At 35.7% G+C, this 22397-nt stretch overlaps 1 protein-coding gene and 1 long non-coding RNA gene across 2 annotated transcripts; one reads left to right on the top strand and one right to left on the bottom strand.

Annotated features, from left to right (window-relative positions):
- Positions 1-12315: 12315 nt before the first annotated feature.
- On the bottom strand, positions 12316-18158 carry LOC107770901 (3-ketoacyl CoA thiolase 1, peroxisomal). Its single transcript, XM_016590230.2, has 14 exons — positions 17858-18158; positions 16188-16264; positions 16014-16098; positions 15491-15617; positions 15154-15252; positions 14999-15066; positions 14803-14910; positions 14642-14719; positions 14426-14558; positions 14251-14347; positions 13364-13487; positions 13173-13281; positions 12687-12770; positions 12316-12602 (listed from the first exon to the last, which is right to left on the bottom strand). Exons 1-14 carry the CDS (start codon positions 17954-17956, stop codon positions 12493-12495), a joined length of 1398 nt encoding a protein of 465 aa, XP_016445716.1. The 5' UTR covers positions 17957-18158; the 3' UTR covers positions 12316-12492.
- Positions 18159-18825: 667 nt separating this feature from the next.
- LOC107770904 (uncharacterized) lies at positions 18826-21907 on the top strand. Its single transcript, XR_001644708.2, has 2 exons — positions 18826-19161; positions 21653-21907. It is a non-coding gene; the product is annotated as an uncharacterized LOC107770904 (long non-coding RNA).
- The last annotated feature ends 490 nt before the right edge of the window (positions 21908-22397 follow it).

The raw sequence follows: 22397 nt of genomic DNA, 5'->3' as shown, positions 1-22397 counted from the left end.
AAGGATTTTGGGTCCGTTGTGTGGTTAAGGATCGAGTTTTTACAGTGGGTATTGAGACAATGTGATCTCGTGATTTGAGTCAATTGGGATGAGTATTGATCGAGTTTCGTTATGTTTTTGAATGGACCTATTATTATTTCTAAGGCAGGTCAAGAGTAAATTGGAGGAAGTTGGGTCGGTTAGTAATGGTTTGAATCAGCATGATTGTGACAATGATCAGCTCCTTCGGCGCGTTAGGTTATACAGGTGGTTGGTGGTTGTACGTATGAGCTTGACAGCCACCATAATTTGATTGATTTGGGAGGTATTTTATTCTAATGGCCTTGTTGTGTGTAAATGGATCCCGTAAGAGTTATGACGGTTTAGGCCACAACTCGAGGTTTGTATTTTCTGTGGTTATGGGAATTCAGTTGCGTGTTGCAATGGTTCTTCTGAAATGAGTTGAGTGAAAAGGATTCTAGCCAATGAAGTGTTTATTCTACTAGTAGTTCAGAGGTTATGATGAATTATAGTACTCTCGCATAGCGGCGCGATAGGTGCAGTGAGTGTCATGGGAATTGGAAGTTGAGGATCAAGGTTGCGGTTCGGTGTTGACAAGAATGTCATGAGCTTGGATGAGCAGGGAAGAATTCAGATGTTCAGAGTAAGCTGGCATTTTTTTCAGTGTCATCTAAGAACGGTGTCCTGTGTAAGAGGCTGTGTATTGATTTGCGGACACTTGGTTAGTTTTATAAAATTAGTACGGTTGGTGGTGTGTAGGTGCAGACTTTGCTACCTGGTGCAGAAGGTCATGGGAGCGTATCCCACAGGAAAATTGTATAAGTATGATATATTAGTCACTTGATTGTTAAAGATTAAAACCAAGCATAGAGATTATGGTACTATCGTTAATGTGAGAGTTTATGCCTGGAAGGCGCTCTATTCCTTTGGATGTGAACTGTGGGAGTTTGTTCTAGATTGGGACGGCTGCTCGTGTGTGTCATGAATAGGGCCATTGTGGATCCTTGAAAGGTTGTTGGCCCAGTATGGGATGATGGGAATTGGCTTGGGTCCGTTGGTGGGTCTAATGTGAATGTGTGCTCTACATCAGGTCGAATGTGTTCGTTTGGCATAGCATTGATAGCGGAGGAGTCTTCGGGCGTTGGATGTTATTCCCGTCGTCATCTATTCCATGTAATAGTCTATTGTGCCATGTGGGTTATGAAACGGCTTGATTATTCGCACATGTGTTGTGATCCCGTGTAGCTTGAGGTGTTATATGAGCAGGATAGCTCTCGAGATGCAGGTCATTTATCGGACCTTAGTTATGCTTGGGTTTTGTAGCGTATGGCGCTATCCGTCTCCCCAGGGTTGTATTTTTGCACTTGGCATGCTTGTGGTCGATATTTGGGTATTTCGTAGGAATAAGCATTATGGATCGATGGGCACTTCCTTGTTTATTGTTATGTGTGGATTGAGTGGCACACCGCCACGGGTATATTATTTGGATCGGGTTGCACGCCGCAATGGTATCATGTTTGGATCAGTTTGCACGCCGCAACGATGTCATTCTTGGATCGGGTTATACGCCGCAACAGTGAGATATTAAGTATGGTTCCCTATACTTATTTTTGTGTATTTTGTTTCTCATTATCTAAGAAAGGTTCATAGAAACTTTTCAGTTGTTTTATTCGTTAAGCGGGCTGGGTAGTTCTTTTCCAGAGTTCGTTCTTCCTTATGTATCATATTCGAGTTGTAGTTTGTTGGCACTTCGATGATGCTGTATGAGATTTTAGACATTGTGTCAAGTGGCTTATTACCCGAACAGCTTGTACTAGGTGAGACGAGGTTATTGTACCTGAGGTCATTGCGATCGGATTAATGTAGGGTATATTAAATAGAAAATATCGTTATTCAGTTCAGAATGAGGCAATGATTCTTGTCAGGTGGAGAGACCCCCATGATTTATTTATTTTGCAGGTGATAATGAGTTTCTACGCATCTCTTTCGTCATGGCAGCATTGTGAGAGTTAGAACAGGGATTATATGTGCCATGAGGTGTATTGCGGGCATCGAATTCGTGGAATTTCAGCTAGTGTGGTCGGAAGATGTTATTATGGGCAGACGACTTATGTGGTGCATGGTGTGATTTCAGCATAGATGTATGATTAGGTTTTAGTACAGTGTGTAGGGATTGATGTGCTGTTTGTATGTTAGAATTGGGTCTCGTGGAGAATTTCAGATGTTGGAATTTGGTTCTAAGGGTTGTTAGCTAAGGTTATAGAGAGGATCTTCAGTCTGGCTCGAGCTAATGTGCTCACATGGGTTGTGGTGGCAAGGGCAGGTGCACGAGGTGTTAAACAGTGATTTTGGACAACTCCGGAATGGTCCTTGGCACGTTTGAGGATGAACGTATGTTTAAGTAGGTGAAAATGTAACGACCTGACCGGTCGTTTTGAGCTCTAGCGCGTCGCTCAGCGATTTGAGGCCTTGAGTAGCTTCACTTCGTGTTTTATGACTTGTACGCGTAGTCGGAATTGAATTTCGGGAAGTTCAGAGTTGATTCGGATGGAAAATTCTAATTTTGGAAGCTTTAAGTTGGGAGAATTAACTAAGGTTTGACTTTTGAGTAAATGACCTCGGAATCGGGATTTGAAGGTTCCAATAGGTTCATATGATGATTTCGGACTTGGGCACGTGTTTGGGTTGAGTAAACTTGGCATTTTGAAGGTTTTAGAATTTCATAAGTTTGGTTTGAAGTGGATTTTGATGTTATGTCCGTTTGAGGTTCCGGACCTTGGAATAGGTTCGTATCATGATTTGCGACTTGCACGCAAAGTTTAGTGTCATTCCGGAATGTTTAAGTATGAATCAGACGCGTTCGTCGAAGTTTGAATGTTTGAAAGTTTAAAGAAGGTTTCGATTGTCGATTCATGATTTTGATGTTATTTGGTGTGATTTGAGGCCTCGAGTAGGTTCTTTATAAGTTTTGGGACTGGTTTCTGTGATTGAACGGGGTCCTGGGGGCCTCGCGTGTGTTTCAGATGTGTTTGGATGGTATCGCGCTCTTATTGGATGTTTCGGCGTCGTTTCTTTGGGCATAAAGGGAACTATATTTATCAAACGACCTTTGATTTGTGAATATATTAAACCATTAGATTTGTATTGTAATTAAGGATCTATAGCAACAAGAATCGTCGAATTCCAATGTCGTATGAGAAAGTTAAGCCCATTTCCGTGTCGGACAAAATTATTGGTTTCTGGTGCGAAGCATTGTTCTTCGCGAACGCGAGAGAGGTTCCGCGAACATGAAGAATGATTTTTGGGTTGACCGGTCAACGAGAAAAATTGCTCTTTGCGAACGCGAAGGTCTCCCACGAAGGCAGTGAAGAAAAATCATCTAGACAGTGTTTTAAACAGAGAATTTTAGTATTTTGGGCATATCTTGAGTTTTAGAGCTCCGTTTGAGGTGATTTTTGCGGTGTTATTCTCGTCTTAACAAGGGGTAAATATATGACCTTTATTTTTATGTTTTTACATTATTATTTTCGTTGGTTATTATTTTTATCGGTGTTTGGGTTGTAGACATTGGATTTTGAGCCCCAAAGTTGAGAAATGGTAAATCCTTGATTTGAGGGTCGATTCATGGACGAAATTGGATGATTTTCAGGATATAGACCATATGAGTTATGGATAATATTTATTTTCAATAATTTTCGAAATTCGAGCACGTGGGCTTGAGGGTTGGCTTTATTGACTTTTCGAGCGGAGTTGGGAATTGATATAAATAAATTAATTATGATGTTGGAGTATATTTTTATTGTTTTTTTCATGATTGTTTGATTAGTTCAAATCGATGGGCATTTGATTTGAGGTGTTAGAGAAGCGTTGGAGCCAGTTATGGAACTTCGAAGCATGGTAAGTCTCCTGTCTAACTTTGTGAGGGGAAAATTACCCCGTAGGTGTTATATTCTTATGTCCTACATGTTGTGGGAGCTACACACGTATGAGGTGACGAGTGTCCGTGCATATGCTAGAATTCCTTATTATGTCCGGGTAGACTTAGGTTCACGTCATGCTATAATTGTACTATTTGAGTTATATTTGCTCGTTTAAATTCCTTTATTTCACGTTATAACTTGAGACTAGACTTGCATAGGGTGATAGACTCGCTATTGTAGAGATGTGACGAGCTACGTGATAATCCGCAGAATAATTTGTGCTTCCGTTATGAATTTCTCTTGTGTTGTGCGTATTCATCACAAGGTTTTCCTTAAAATTGATAAGTCACACGTTTATTCGTGAGTGGGGTCAGGGATCCGTTAAAGCTTCTTATTCTAATGGGATAGGGTCGTTCTCCTCGGCAGGATTATGTACCACACTCTTATGGTAGCGGGCCGTTCGTCTCGGCAGTATAATAGATGCATCTATAATTTGTGTCGTTCGACCCTCAGCAGTTCACACATTATGATGGGATCGGGTCGTTTGCCGCGACATTTCTATAAAACACTCTTATGGACCTGGTCGTTCACCTCGGCAGCATCGTGCATAATATTTGATAAGAAATCAATGTATCCATGTGTTTTTTTCCTGATTATAGTTGTGATGACCTATCTGGTGAGGTCCATTTTATATATACCCCGGTTGAGGAGGTAACTGCTAATTGAGAGCTTGAGTTTACCGTTCACAGGAGGAATGTACCTCGTGTTTATATTGGTTTATATCGTTTATTTATTCTTACTCATACTTGTTTACTTCTTACTATACATGATTTATTGGACCACTAGTAAGTATCGATGTCGACCCCTCGTCACTACTTTTTCGGGGTTAGGCTAGATACTTACTAGGTACGCGTTGATTTACGTACTCATACTACACTTATGCACTTATTGTGCAGGTTTACGCGTTTAAACCAATGATATAAAAAATGGCACGGCATCACCTTTCGTGCTTTTACTCTCTTCCTCACCATGTAATAATGAATAATTGAGATAAATGGCACGGCATCACCCTTCGTTCTTCTACTCTCTTCCTCACCATGTGATAATGAATAATTTAGATAAATGGCACGGCATCACCCTTCGTGCTTTTACTCTCTTCCTTACCATGTGATAATGAATAAATGAATTCAAGAAGTAAATAATGCAGATAATATATTTAGCGTCTAATATGGTGTCGAGATACCGAACTTCAACTTCCAAAAATATTCAACAACTATGAAATAAGCAATAATTATGCAACGAGTAATCAAAGAAGTAATAACCTAACCTAAGTACGGATATCATAAGTAACGATGCAACAAAATATAATTAAACAAGTTCCACCCGCATGCTTTAACCCAATTACAACGTATAAGTACTCGTCATTTTATATATACGTTGTTCCCACACACAAAACACGTAGCAAATAGACTAACAAATCCTAATCCCTCAAGTCAAGGTTAACCACGATACTTACCTCGCTCTGCAATCAAATCAAAGCTCAACCAGGGCCTTTCCTCTGAAATTCGCCTCCAAACTAATCGAATCTAACCAAATATAGTTCAAACAATTTAAAATAAGCTTTAAAAACTGCCCGTGAGTGAAAAAGATTCAATCTTTAATGATTTTGAAAAAGGTCAACAAAAGTCAACCCCGGACCCACTAGGTCAAAACTCGAGATTCAGACCAAAACCCAATTACACATTCACCCCCGAGCCCGATTATATGATTAGTTTTGAAATCCGGCCTCAATTTGAGGTCTAAATCTCAATTTCTCAAAATCTTCAATTTCTACCTAAATTCCTAATTTCTACCATGAACAAGCATAGGGAATGAAAGAAAATGAGTTAAAATCTGAAAATGAGTTAAAATCTACTAACCTATGAAATGGGGATGAAATTCCTCTTCAAAATCTCCTCTAGGTCGAGCTTAAATGTGGAGATGGTGAAAATAAAGAAAATCCCGACTTTGGAATATTTAATTGACTGGGCGTTAGGCCTTCTTCGCGTTCGCAAAGGGTCGAACGCGATCGCGAAGTGCAGCGGCCAAAATGAGCTTCGCGTTCGCGAGGGACCTCACGCGTTCGCAATGGTCTGTCCCCCCTGACCACCGTGTTCGCAAGTCTGGGCTCGCGTTAGCGTAGAGCAAGCCCCAACATTCCCCCTGAATCCCTTACTCATCGCGTTCACGAAGGGTGATCCCTCCATTGCTCCGCGTTTGCGAGTCCTTATCCACATTCGTGAAGAAGAAACCTCCCCAGTCCCCAGTTATGCGATCGCGAGAGTAGCTTCACAATCGCGAAGAACAACACACCAGATATCATAAACAGTGAAAAACCAGCAATCCTTCTAAGTCCGAAATGGTCTGTAGCCTATCCGAACTTACCCGAGCCCCTCGGGCTCCAAACTAAATATGCACACAAGTGTAATAACATCATGCAAACTCACTTGCGCGATCAAAATACCAAAATAACACCTAGAACAATGAATCGGACACCAAAATATATGAAATTTTCAAAAAAATTTAAGAACTTTCAAATTTACAACTGTACGTCCGAATCACGTCAAATCAACTCCCTTTTGCACCAAATTTTGATGACAAGTCATAAATAGTGAAATGAACCTATTCCAAATTTCGGAACCGAAACTTAGGAATTCTTTAAACCTTCAAATTACTAGTTTTCAACAAATCACGTTAAATTAAGTTAGGGACTTCCGAATTCAATTTCGGACATACACTCAAGTCTCAAGTTACGATACGGACCCACCGGGACCGTCAAAATACTGATTCGGGTCCGTTTACCTAAAATATTAAGCATAGTCAACTCAAATCATTTTTAGGTTAAGATTCACATTTTTTTTAATTTTTCACATAAACATTTTCTAGAAAAAGATACGGGTTATACATGCAAATCAAGGAATACTAAATGGAGCTATTCAAGGTTTCGAAACACATAAATAAAGGTTAAAACTTAAAATGACATATCGGGTCATCACAAGAAATCAAATTCCATCTAAAAGCAGTGCAACATAATTCTCATTCAAATCCAAATAAATTAGTTCTTAATAATAATCTAAAAGTTCCAATTACTTCTAGTTCCACCGACTTGCTATCACCATCATAGATGTATCTTTCACTATTATTAGGCTTTCGACATTTCAGACAATCCTGCATAGACACGGTGATATGAGTTGTTCCACCAGAATCTATCCATCATGTGTGTCTTAGTACCGAAGTTAAATTAACCTTAGAAAAAATAAAATTAAGAGGTGACCTTTCTTTGTACGCCATGTGTGATAGTTGGTACAATCCTTTTTCTTATGACCTCTAGCTTTACAAAAGAAACAACAATTTGTAGTTGGTTCCTGATGTTGTTTCTTTTATGTGTTGTATTCGATGCTTCCTTATTCTTTCTCTTCTTGTCTTTCCTTTTGTCCTTAGGGACATCGGCTAAGTGTGTACCTTTTTTTCCTACTTCAATCATTCATCTTCCTAAACACAGTGAGATGAACTCATTTAGATATCAAGTCTCTTTCTGATAATTATAGCTCACCTTGAACTGGCTAAACTATGGTGGAAGAGATATCAAAACCAAATGCACTAGCAAATCCACAGAAAGGTAACTTAAGTACTTTCAACTTAGAAGTAAGATAAGACATTTGCAGGATGTACTCCTTGATATTACCTTTGCCTTGATACTTCATTGAAATCAGACTTGTCAAGAGTATACAATTCTTAGCCTTTTCACTCTTGGAGAAGACTTTTCTCAATTTTAGCCATAAATTTCTTAGTCATCTTAACATTGTCGGACATAGTGCCCCTTAATATTTATGGAATAACTTTCTTCATGATCATCCTACACATGCGATTTGATCTTTTTCACCTTTCCATATCGCTCTTTTCATTAGAGTACTCGTATCTGTAAGAGATAACGGAGAATCAACCCTTAACACAAGGTCGAGATTCATGACTCCGAGAACTATGTTAAAGTTCTCTTGCCATGACTTAAAGTTAGTGCCATTTAATATAGGGATTGAATTGATGTTGGCGATAATATTTGCAAGAGTAATTTCAACTGAATTAGAGAAAAATAAATAACAAAATAAGCTCACATAATACTTAAAACCAAAATGTAAATTTGAATAAAGGTAAACATCATCTCAAGGTATTGGCACTCCATATTATTTTATATTTGGATAGAATAATAACTTATAAGTGATATTTTGGTGTAGTAATCAAACACTGATAATAAAGAACATATTGAATTGTAAATCTTCCTTTGGGTCGATTTATTATTCACACGTACAACTAAATAAGCATCACGTGTTTATTACCATAAAAATGCACATATAATTCTGTTAAACAATAATCTTCCTTTGAGCCGATCAATATTCACATAATTTACACACACAAAACCTTTTATATTTTAAAACAAATAAATCTCCACAAGAGAGGTCACTGTGACATCTCAAAATATATATAAACATACTATTATCCAAATTTAAATTTCAAGCCAAAATAATTAATGATGAGCACAAAATTTATTCTAAAGGTTCTACGAGTGTATTCAAAATTACAGCAAAAGAATATTATGTAAATAACTCTTAAATTAACTGTTCTTGCAGCAATTGAGGAGGACAAAACCTCCGTTTAACCTTTATTGCCGTGAGCGGCGTCCAAATTCCAGAAACAAAACAACCATTTGCTCTCAACCCTTTATTAATATAGTATCTCTCAAAAAGAATTTAAAACAACCAAATATATAAAGGAGGGCAAACTCCTTTCTCTGTAATGCCACAAGCAGTAGGGGCGTATATAAGTAATTCAATGCTTTTTTATTTGCTGAGAAAAAAAAATTAAACTTTTGAAGTCAAAAGCTTGGGAACCAAAACAACAACACTACCTACGATGCAATTTTCGCTACACGAAATATCCCAAACTTGCTTTTACATAAGATACAAATCTATAATCACTCTCCTTTTACGAACAGAAAACGATTTTACTCAAATTCATGTTCCATTCGCTTTACGAAATTTAATATTGCACTAAATCAAACCAAAATTAATTCATCACCAAAGAACTTAGAAAAGAACTTCAATGGAGTATTTTGATAGCCCATAAAAGGAGTCTAACCTTCAAAACTTAACCAATTTGCACGCCGTTATTGCGGCAAAGAACTGGATCCTCTCTTTTTTATTTATGTGCGTTTTTCATTGAAGAACTTTTTTTTTACTTAGAATATATCCTTAAAGTGGCATACAAACCGAAATCTTATTGCCGCAACGACGGCTTAAACCAGCCACTTTTTCTTTTCGTTATAAAACAATACTTTAAACAATTATCCCAATAATTTAACATGATATAGGTTATTTGTTAGGATCGGGAATTCGGGTAGTGTGGAATTTAGCCAAACAAAGTTATAATGACAATACAAGACAATGTAAGTTGATAATAACGACAATTAAAGCATATAAAATAGGCCCAAAATTTAACGTGGTTCGGTCAAGGTGACCTACGTCCACAAGCAAAGAGGAACAATTTCACTATAACAACCAGCACACAAAAGAGTGTACAAAATTAGAGATGAAACTCTAATTATACCAAAATATATCCCAAGAGAATAATCTCGCTATAATCACTCACAAAGAAGAGGTTCACTCAAAATGTTTCCCAACACTAACTCTATGGAATATAATAAAACTCTCTATTACAAGAATACTCAAAATGAGTTTCTAATCAAAATATGGGATGATTCAAATGAAGTAAGATGACCTATATTTATAGGGCAAAGTTTTGGTCCCCAAGTAAAGAAAAAAGAATAAAAGTAAATACTTTTATTCTTTGGCTCCAAGCTAGAATTCTTTGGCTCCAAGTTTGAATACTTTGGCTCCAAGTTTGCTATGGACAAATTTAGGCCATATTTTACAAATCTCAACTTTGGCCTAAATTGGATGATATAATTATTTTCCTCCACCTCCAGAAAAGTCTCAATGGGCTTATGTCAAAATTTAATGCCATCAAAATCAGACAAGTTGTCTGATATCGAAACTGTAGTAGTGCCTATAATAGTAGATCCCAATAAAGTATACAATGAATCAGATCTGTGTGCTTTCATGATCACAAGAACACCTTCAAAAAAATTCAGAACTTCACCTTCACCAGTGAATTTGCACCCAAGAGATTCTAAAGTGCCCAAAGAGATTTTTTTTCAACTCAGGAACATATGTAACATCGGTGAGAGTTCTCACCACACCATCGTGCATTTTGATTCGAATTGTACATTTATCAATAACATTACAAGTAGCATTGTTACCCAATTGGATAACTCCGCTTTCAACCGAATCATATATAGAAAACAAGTCCCCGTTGGGACACATATGATACGAACTACCGGAATCTAAAATCCAGTCATTGTCAGATTTGAAACTAGTTTCAGTTGCTAAAAATATAGTTCCCTCAATCTCATCAGTTGCTAAACTAGCTTCGGCGGTGTCAGTATCTTTGTGCTCATTTTTTCTTTTCTTATTCTTTTCTTTATTTTTTAACTTATAGCATTCGGAGATAATGTGACATTTCTTATGACAATAGCGATACTCTAAATTATAGTATCTGAATGTTGAATCGGATTTACCCCTAACGAACAAGCCAACTTCTGCTTGAGTTCCACTAGCTTCCCCAGTAATATCACTATATATTTGTTCTTTTGATTTTAAGATAGAATTAATATCCCTATAAGAGATATTATCTTTTACATAAAGTATAGTATCTCTTATATGCTTAAAAGATGAGGGTAAAGAACAAAGCAGTAATATGGCTTGATCATCATCTTTAATTCCTGCGTCTATATTACTCAGATCCATACGAATGGAATGAAAGGTGTCAAGATGAGAGAGAATAGAGGTACCTTCACCCATACGAATTGTATAAAGCTTTTGCTTCAGGTAAAGTCTATTTTTCACTGTTCTCTTCTTATACAAGATTTTTAATTTTTTCTACATACCTTTGATTGTGGTTTCTACAGAAACTTCACGTAAAAACTCATTTGAGAGATTTAAGATGATACCTGATTTTGCCTTTTTGTCTATGATAGCAAACTCCTCGTCCGTTATTTTATCCGACTTTTTTTCCTTTTCTTGCAATGCCAAGTCTAAGCCATCCTGAATTAGGATAGCTTCCATCTTTAATTGTCACATCCCGAAGTTTGCACTTCACTCAAATTTCTTAACATAAGTCTTTGTTAGAGTCATATTGGCTACTTAAACTAATCCGGTTAGATCCAGCTCTGATACTAATATGCTAGGATCGGAAATTCGGGTAGTGCGAAATTTTGCCAAACAAAGTTAATGACAATACAAAGATAATGCAAGTTGATAATAACGATAATTAAAGCATATAAAAGAGGCACAAAATTTAACGTGGTTCGGTCAAGGTAACCTACGTCCACAAACGGAGAGGAACAATTTCACTATAACAACCGGCACACAAAAGAGAGTACAAAATTAGAGATGAAACTCTAATTATACCAAAATATATCTCAAGAGAATAACCTCGCTACAATCACTCACAAAGAAGAGGTTCACTCAAAGTGTTTCCTAACACTAACTCTATAGAACATAATAAAACTCTCTATTACAAGAATACTCAAAATGAGTTTCTAATCAAAATATGGGATGATTCAAATGAAGTAAGATGACCTATATTTACAGGGCAAAGTTCTCGGTCCCCAAGTAAAGAAAAAAGAATAAAAGTTCTTGGAAGCTAGAATTCTTTGGCTCCAAGTTTGAATACTTTGGCTTCAAGTTTGCTAAGGACAAATTTAGGCCATATCTTACATTATTGATACCAATTATTAGAACCAAGATATTTTAAAGATCAACATCATCTTATTCCTAGATCTATCATGTCAAATCATCGAGAACAAAAACTAGATGCAAAAGCATACTTATATCCATGAGAACGACCGAAAAACCTTTAGACTTGTGGTTATCTGTCTTTCAAACCAAGACATGGATATCAGAAAAGAAAACCCTACATCTAATTTGCGGATCATTACAAGTTTATGTATTTCTAATTTAGCCCATCATTAAATTAGAAATTATATCTACACACAAGACCTCATACTTTAGGAAGACGTCATATAAACCCATTTGACTTTAAAGCCTTAGTAGATGACTTTTAATTTTGATCAATCTTTTAACAATAGCGACCAACATATAATTATTCTTAATGTAAAATATATGCGTAAATTCATAAATTCTTAGAGATGAAACTTGATTCCTACTACTTTGTGCATGACGCAAAAGGGAGATACATGAGGTGTTTGTTGCGAGTTGAACTCCAAACTGGTTCATACGACTTCGAAAACTACCATGTGTTCATTTCCTCTCGTTTTATTATCTCATGAATCCAATAAATGATACATTTTGATCTCAATTTAAAAAATCCAGCTGTGTTTACTCTTTACGTATTACATTACTGCATCACATTCTCTTATCTCAAAAACAAAACCAAACTTTGGATATTATTCGCGTGCTCATTTGGCATCCTTGGACAAGAAATTGTTGTTATTGTTGACCCGAGCATTGCATAAGTCGTCTACAGCATCCCCTCTTTCAAACACTGCAGCAGCCCCCATCCCAGAACCTGCAACATAATGATAACCATACAAATATAAGATTGTACGGATCTAAACATCATACTTATAATTTTTCAGAAAAAGTGCCACACCTATGCACATGGAAATCACACCAAAGCGGCAGTCTTTGCCACGACGCTTCATCTCATGAAGCAGAGTTGCCACGCAACGTGCACCTGAAAAAGGAAGGACGGACGTCTGTAATAAAAACTGTGTCCTCTCTTTCAGAAGACAATTCAAGAAATGTCACTTCTACAAATTATTAATGTTTTCACATGACTTACTTGTTTGCTTAGGAACACATATTGAATGACAGTAGGTGATGACATTCAATCGGACGTTTCATCAGAAAAATGGGCCAGGAAAGAATATAAAAGTTTTCAGGCGTTATTGTTAGCTTCCACAATTTCAATATTTTCCTTAAAATATACTAAGCAACCTATGAAATATAAGTCTAATGTGTCAACATCCAAGATTCAAATACTAAATCTAAAATTTGATAGAGTACTTATATATCACAATGGCAGAAATGAAGTTAAATACCATATAACTGTAAAATGATATTATCAAATAATTACCTGTAGCACCCAGAGGATGCCCAAGAGCCATTGCCCCTCCATTCACATTAACCTTTTCAGAGTCAAGATTGAGTTTCTTGCGGCAATACACAAACTGGGATGCAAATGCCTGTCAAGGCAACATATAATTGCTGAGACAAAATGTCTTACAGTTTGATCATGAAGCAGTTCCCATTGATTCGACATATTACCTCGTTTATTTCAAACAGGTCAATATTGTCAAGCTCAAGACCAGCAGACTTAACAGCAGCTGGTATCGCAACGGCTGGGCCAATTCCCATTACAGCAGGATCCACACCAACAGCAGCAAAGCTCCTGCATTTTGAAGAAAATTACAATTTGTACTTACAAACCACGCATTGGAAATGTTGTATGTTAAAGACAACTTAGACTGTTTGGTTATTTGACATAATCCTAGTGAATAACTCCTGCAGTACATGGGCGAATTTTAAAAAAGGCAACTTTGTTTATCAAGAGAAATTCTAAATCCAAAATCCAAGCTTCACTTGCATACTTTCCATTCACTTAAACATTGTCTCTAAATTCACTTTACATGTGTTGCTAAATCCAAGGCAACTTTCAGTCTGCAATTCTGTCATTTATTGCTATTTACCAAATAATCTAGTTTCCAGGAAGTACGTTCGTCACTTTACATTTCACTTAAACATTGTCTCTAATTCAAGAATAACTGTATTTTCGTGCCTTTCAAGAAACATAAGAAACTACATGATAAAAGTACAAAGATCCACTTGGACTCTATGCAGTTCTCTGCCTTAGCAACTGCAACTGATGAGTACTAAAGTGAACATCATTATAAAATACTCATAAAATTTGGTGTTTCCGTTTTTGAAAGAGTAAATCTGGTAAAGTGAAGAACCAAGAGTTTTAGAAATGACAGAAGCGACATTGCACAAGAGACACTTTACACAGGCTAAGAAAGATTCATGGGAACCAAAATTAAGAGCTGAAACTCATAACCTCGCTTGTTATACTCTCGAGTCAAAATAACCTTTTCTGAGGAATATACTCTAAGCTTTCATGTAAAAACTCCCATTCATAGAAAAAGGATATCACTGACCTGAATACGCCAAGAATTGGAAGTCCCTTCTGCATAGCTACACTTCTCTTCATAAGAAGCACTGCAGCCGCACCATCACTGACCTGGCTAGCAGTCCCTAAAAAGTTCATGAAAACAGCATTAGATTCAACCTTTTTAAGTAGAACAAACAGTTTATGATAGTATAAACTAGTACCTGCAGTTGTGGTTCCGTCGCTTTTGAATGCAGGTTTCAGCTTTGCCAGGTTTGTCAAATTTGTGTTTGGCCGAATGCCATCATCTACAGAAATCACAACGGGCTTCTCCCTTCGAGTTTGTGGGTCCACGATCTTTCATCGTAAACATTAGTCATAAAAGTCAGAAGTCTATTAGATCACACAGAACAAAAGGTCGTTCTTAGCAGCATGTCTACCTTTGTCAATACTGGGATAATCTCATCTTTGAACTTTCCAGATGCAGTTGCTGCAGCAGCTCGCTGGTGAGAAATAACCTATAGCAGCAAAATGATGGGATCAGAACTCTAGCTGCACTTCCTATAGCAATAGACATTTTAATAGAGCCCAAAAATCTTACAGCAGCCTGGTCTTGTTCTAGCCGTGTCACTCCAAATCGTTGTGCGACATTCTCAGAAGTAATGCCCATAGGAAGAAGGCAGTCACGGGCTTGTGCAAAAGCATCTACCTGTTAAAAAATAAGTCCAGATTAAAACACTAAACTATGAAAAGAGGTTTCAGGTACAATGATGCACAAAATCTGAGTTTGAGCATACTTTCGGATTAACTTGTTGAACTCTTCCAATATTGTCAACTGTCATTAACTCTAGTCCAGCACCAATGCCTGCACGCACAAAATTGTTAGAGCTCAGAAGGAAAGCACAAATGTAGCAAGTGGTGTTTCTCTATGTATGTTGACGAACTTGTATACCTATGTCATAGAATCCTGCTTTTATTGATGCAGCTACATCAGCAACAGCCTGGAGGCCAGAAGAACATTGCCTGTTCACAGTTCTGATTGGCACAGTTTCTGCGAAAAACGATCAAGTTAGATGCTATATATTTTGAAAAGGTTAGAGCACGTCAGACTTTGTATCAAAAGGGATCTATTCATTTCGATTAACCCATATTTAATTTAAACCAAATGCGCCAGTCTTAGTTATGAGTATTATGACAACAAAAAACACCATATGTTGCTTGGTATTCTTCCTTATAGATAATCTTGTAAAACTTCATACAAAAGAGAAGAAAGGGAAGAAAATAAATACCTGGGAAACCTGCATAAAATGCAGCCATCCGGCACTCCATTGCTCTTAGAGAGCCTGGTGCCAGAACCGTACCAACAACAATATCTCCCACCTCATTCGGACTCAGGTTGGTTTTCTCTACTACTGCCTGCAGTACAATATTTGCACTCATAAAAAACCTCAATGGAGAAAATAAAAATCTGAGGACAAAGAATGTGTGACCTCCACAAAAATTACATTTTTCTTTTTCTTTTCTTCTTTCAAGTAATATTGGTGTCAGGACCAGCTTTCATGTATCTCGACTATTCCACCTAGTATCTATTAGCTCCCACTAGTATAGATATCAGGTAAACTCTGTCCACCATAGGAGACTTAGGTAGATGGGGAGAAATCCCCTACCTAAGTATTGTTTTTATAATTACATTGTCTCTTCTTCTTTGTTTCCTTCATTTTATTGATTGATTAGGATATAAATGCCCAATTCCAGCATAGGTTAATCAAACATTCAAGAGTGTGAAAGCTGAAATATAGACAAACAATATACCTTCAGAACTGGAGCAAGTAAATCATCTGCTAGGGTGTCTTTAAAACCTCCACGTTTCGCTTTACAAATAGCAGTACGGTAAGCTCTGCAAAACATCAAATTACCAACCATTTTAATAGAGGAAGTCAAACAGTTTAAGAAATCTTGATGATCTAATTAAGTGAGACAACTTACGCAACAATGACAACATCATCATCAAAAGCAGCCGTCCTTCGATATGCAGCACTGTCACCAGCTAAACAAATTGATGGCTGTCCAAAAGGAAAAGAAAAAAACAAAGATTGACCACATTGAAGAGAAACAAAAACAATAAGAATAATCATCAACACATTTTAGTTGCCTCACTGTGAAGCTAAAGTCTCTCAATTTCTTTTTGATAACCGTGGTGTCCGGACTAGCTTGCCCGTAAAGTCTATGTCAACATAGGCTCTTTGAGCTATTTTGGCAACTACACAAATTTTAACTCTTAAGGTTTTCACAATTTTGAAAATCGCGTTGTATTGAAGACATAATTAAATAAATAACAGTGTGTTGTCAACAGTTTAATCTTTTAGATGAGATAGTAACACGCCTCAACAAGGTATCAACATAGCCAAGAGGGTTCAAATCTCACTACTCAAAAAGCAAAAAATATATTCAAGTATTTGGCTATTAAAAAAAATTAAGTTGTGTTCCTTCATATGTGCCTCCAATGGATACTGCAACAACAATCATATGGTATAGTAGACTCCCAGGAAAAGTACTATAGTCATTAAAATGCTTACAACGTAATTTTTCCTTTTTCTCTTTTTCTTTCCATATACTTTCTTTTTTTGGTTTCGAGGGATCAGCTACTATCTAGAAAAGAATTTCATCAAACAAAAAACCCGTAATAAGTTAGCTCTTTTACATTATTTTTTTGGTTTCCTACCCGGTGTCCGGTACCCACATTGGGGATCAACTAAATCTGGAGTTGCACCGAAAAGTTCTACACATTGGGGGTAAATTCCTTCCTAACAAAGGCGACTCCATACTCATGAACTCGAGCGGCTTAACCCCCAGGCCACTAAAGCGGTCGCTTTAGGCCTCACAAAATTAGAGGCCCCAAAAGCTACTCTTCTTATATCTCCTCATTCCAACTTGAACAAATTTAATTTACAACTCTAACTTTGTAAGATATTTTCTTTCAAGGTCTTTGTAGGTACTCTTCAAGCTAATTAGATTGTAAAAAATTATAGTTGATTTGTTTATCATCTTTGTAAATACAATTCCCACGTGATTGTTACTTTGGGAGGCAATGATATATAGTGAGTTATGTTGACGGTCAAGTGAAAAAAAAAAAATTAAACTTAAGAAAATATTATCAAAAGTTAGTAATGTTTCAACAAAGATTAAATGGGTTGGTTATATCATCAAGATTAAATTGCATCTCAAAAAGTAAAAAATATAAACTTTAAACAAAAATATCTAAAGCTATTAAATAAGGTTAAGGCCTATGGTTTGTCTTTAGGCCTCCAGCACCATTGAGCCGCCTCTGTCGGGCTCGAACCCGAGACTAAAATGAAGTAATACTTACCTCACCACAACAACCCTTGTTGGTAGCTCTTCTGCATCTTACCATGAACAAAACCACCAAAAAAGACAATTCATATTTTCAAAGTTCTTTATTCTTTATTTTTCCCATTTGTTGAAAGAAAAAACAAGAATTATAGAAATTAACGACAAGAACAACTAAGTCTCAATCTCAGTCAAGTTGAGATTAACTATATGAATCTTCACCATCCGTGTCACTCTATTTAAATCCATCTCAGTCCAATAACAATTCTTTAGGAATTATAGAAATGAGAAAGAAAAAAAAAACTTACAGTGAGAGAAGAAGACTGATCATGAGTGTGATGAGAAGAAGAACGAATGGGCTGAAGGTGCTCCAATAGAACTCTCTGCCTTTCAATAGCTTTTTCCATTTTTCTTTCTTCTTCTTCTTCCTTTACACAGAGATGGAAATGGGGTGTTATTGCTAGTGGATTACTCCCATCATATATAGTATATAGTAGTACTACTACCAAATTATTAGTTAAAGAGGACCAAGAAATAGACCTGCACGAAATTTAGTGGAATATGTGGGGTAATTGGTGGTAGTATAATGCACATGTGAACAGAAAGTTCAAAGAAAAGAATAGCTGCTTTCACATACTTCTTTCAACGTTTTTCAGATGTATTCAATAACAAGAAATGCCACGGAAAGTTCAAAGAAAAACATTTTTTTAAATTTATTTGGCTATAAAATTTAAGGAAAAAATGAATAATTTTAAAATTTGTAACTTTAAACATGTTAAGTATATAATTTTTGTGTAATTATAAATATTTAAAATTTATGGTCTTAAACATAATATAATATTTATGTCAATATAAAAGTTTCTTATTAAAAACTATAAAATGTGTTAATTTTTTAAATCGATTAATAAAAAAATAGTGTCAAACAAAATAGAGGCGAGGAAATTGCCAAAATACTTATTAGAGTAGTTAGTAAATTGCCAAAACCAAACATTATAATTTCCCACTTGACCATATTGTTACAGACCATATTACACACAGTTGATGCTCGAGTAAACAATTTATTTACTATTTCTTCCTTTCCTGTTAGTCATTAATTAGTTCTTGACTGTATTTATTTTTAGTTGGTTGTTAAGTTTTTGCTCCACTTTGGTTGTTAAAAGATTTTCTATTATATAGAAAAGCCATCATGGTCGACCAAGGGCAAACCCGTCATTTCAGACATTATATATTTTCTTTCCCACAGCCCACAACGCACAAAAACCTCAGTCTAGAAACATCGACCCTTCCATCGCTTTTACTCCTGTTCTCCTCCTTCCGTAAAAAAAAAAAATATTCTCCATCTTCACACTTTCACAGAGAATACTCTTTCAGATGTGTGAAAAATAGATAGCATATTTAGTTAGATTTTTTCATATTATATACGCTAAAATCCTCTCCTCTATCTGGAATTAGCTAATTTTGAGTTTTCCTCTAACACCTCTTTGTTTTAAACCTTTTTCCTTTCTGCTATATGTAATGGCAGGGGAAGATCACCATTCACCAGAGTAGGGAAAGTATGTCAAATACACATCAGTATTTCATATAATCAGGCTAGCAAAATCTATCGTTTCAGGTAGTTTCTTGAAACAAGGCTTTCAGGTTTAGGATTTTGTGTTATTCGCTGTATAATCAAAATTAAGGAGAGTGTTTTCTCCCTTTTGAAGTCTATTTACTGGCATTAACACTTACTGGACAAGATCTTATTTGTTTGGATGCTTCATCTATTTGTTAAGCTTGAATTTGTTATTTTCCTCCTTTAATCCTTAGTTTGAAAAATTATCTAAGCCTATGTTTATGTTTTTCGTTCATGAATAAAAATTTTCGCTAACTGAAACGGAGTTTTGTTAACTCAGATGTTACAATAGTAGTATATTAGTACTGGAATGCAAATGGCAACAATTTGATGCTCCATAAAATTACTACGTTATTTCTTTCGCCACAACTTGGATATGAATGATTTTTCTTTTATTCAAAGAGGATAGGTTAGCCTACAATTAATAGCAATAACTTTTTTATTGCCTTTCATCGAAGAGAATTTGAATAGAAAATGAAATTATTGTAAAGTAAATTTGACTGGAAATGCTTACATGTTCAAGTGACAATGACGTTCCATTTCTGTTATGTTTTGAAAGGCCTTTTATAGCTTCCGGTTAAGAGTTGGTTAAGCCTTTTTTTCCTTTCTTTCGACTATACTCTCTGATAAATTTAAGATCTTACATATGACTTCTTATAGTTTGACCTATCTTTAAACATGACTTACTAAATTTGTGATTTCGTGATTAACTGGAAATGAATCCTCCTTTTTTTAGGCTGTTACCGTTCCATGTTAGAAAATCTATTATTGAGTAATTGAATGTATGTTATATTTGATTTCTCATAACTCTATTGGACAAATTCCTTTAGAAAATATTTTCTTAGAAGAAACTTCTCAGTTAATTCCATATTAAATATGGGTATACTCCGACCTCTATTCTGAAGGTTCTCTTCTCAAGTTCTTCAAGGAATGGCTACTAGCTTGTAGCTGCAATGTTTTTGTCTCTGTAGTGTCAGATGCATTATGTTATATTCTCAAAAGTAGGTCATATGTTCATCTTATTGTATTTTGAGATTTCCCTCAATCTTATTTAATGTCGTAGAAGAGTGATACCCGGAAAGAGTTAAACTTTTTTTATGGAGTATTTCTACAGTAATTTACTCCTAAAAGATCATTTTATTATGTTGGTAGTCATTTTTATGTGTATTTTAAAGATTATCCTATCTAATAAGGTATTTATATTTAGCTTTTTAATTCCTTTTCAACTATTTTGTGTTTTTTTTATTTCATTTTATTATGACTTTTCGTATTCTGATATCTAGAATCTCACTTGTTGACGAAAAAAAAAAACACACGTAGAGCTAAAAGTTCTGTGCTTATAAAATAAAATAAGAGCTTGCTTGGATTTGGTGGCTCTTATGTTCAACTGAAAATTTATGGTGACTTTTTCTTTAATTTTTAGAAGTTTATTCTGTTGTATTGGATTTTTACTAGGTTGAAGCTTTAGAAGTTCCATTAAGTTGGCGGGAAAAATAGCCGATTAAGAAAAAGATTGAAGTGAAAAAGCTTGTAATTCTGAATCATGTATGTTTAATTATATGTTGAGGTATTATCACAAAAGTGTCATATTGTCATGAATAAAAGTTGAAACAAGAACCTTAACAAATTCTAGAATATTAGGTATGTGGAGGGGGATTAGGAAAAGTTGATAGGTTTATGAAACTCAAGATGAGGTAATAGTTTATGCTACTTCTTGCAAAACTACCCTGCTCCTCCTTTTACTATGCATGTCTAAGACATCCAAGGGATTAAAGGTTGTTATACAACAGGCTTCAAGAATTAAAATAAAATAGATTCTCCAAATTCATGCGCTTCATTCGAGAAAAGAAACCAAATACTTTGAATTTGTTGTTGGAGCCACTCAAAAATTTTACAAGCTCAAAATGTAAATCATTATCATCATCAAGTTTTAAATTAGGTATCAATTGTTGTAATTATAACTAATGTGAATATATCAAAAAGGTAAGTACTTTAATTGATGTTGTTACAAGTAAAATCCCCTATCTGAAATATAGAAAATGAAACATCATTGTTTTTATCTTGATTTAAATTAATGTTGACTATTATTCTTTTTCTACTTTCGATGTTAATATTAGCTAAATTCTACTAGATTTGGTCAGTAGGCCATAAGAGGGGCCTCGTGAATTTACATCAATGCTTCATTTGTATTTTTCGATTGGTTTGCTTGTGTTGTTGCCCCTTTTTTTAAATCTTTCATGAGTCGAGGGTCTACCAGAAGAAACCTTTCTGCCTTCGTAAAGGTAGGGGTAAGGTCAGTGTACACACTACCCTCTCCAGACCCCCACTTGTGGGATTACACTGAATTTGTTGTAGTTCTTTCGTTTGTGTACTTAGTGGAGAAGCTCAATTATCAAGCAGCATAAGTAGGATGTTTCTTTGTATGATGAAAGTTTTAACGCATTATTGTAATGATCTATTGGCTAATAATTTAAAACTTCCATGTTCGCAGAATGGAGCGCATATATCTTTGTTGGATGCTCGAGATGAGTTAGCTCCATACAAAATCGAGCTAAAGGGAAAATTAGACTATCTTGATATTATATTGGTCTCAAAATCTGTCATACCCGATCAATGATGGTTGTAGGGATGACCTTGGTCCGCTAGAGCCTAGAAAGTGAAAAGGCATCTGAAAGTAGTTTTATTTTCTAAAGATCATTGTTTATGCGAACTGATAACTTGGATACGATATTATTTATTGTGCTAACTCCAATGCTCAGATTATAGGCACCAAATCTACTAAACTTCATCTTGTAAAATAAAAGTGTACTATCTCTATCCAAGAGTCTTTAAACTTAATTACAAACTTGAAAATGTTCTACTTTGATAAAATAATAAAATAAAAAAGGAGAGCGCTAAGCTCTGGTAGGTCCATTTGAGTTAGCTTAATTTGCAGTAATTTAAATTTATTTGTAAGCTGCTACTTCATAAGTACAACGTTGGGCCTGTGCTCAGCACGGGCTTGGCATCATCTAGTTCCTACTAGATTCTTTTTAGCGTTGACTCCAGTCTATATGTACACATTAATTGGATGCCAACAATTGCAGGAACTCCGAAGAAGTATGTAAATGGTTCCTGCAATATTTTTCTTTTAAGTTATATATACTAATGGCGTAAACTTTTTTCTTTTCTCTATTGGGGGTATTTATTTTTTAAGATTAAATATTTGATTTGAATATACATTTAACGAGGTGGAT

The sequence above is a fragment of the Nicotiana tabacum genome, chromosome 19 (assembly GCF_000715075.1).
Source record: "Nicotiana tabacum cultivar K326 chromosome 19, ASM71507v2, whole genome shotgun sequence".
Lineage (NCBI taxonomy): Eukaryota > Viridiplantae > Streptophyta > Magnoliopsida > Solanales > Solanaceae > Nicotiana > Nicotiana tabacum.
This window is presented reverse-complemented; position numbering and strand designations above follow the sequence as displayed.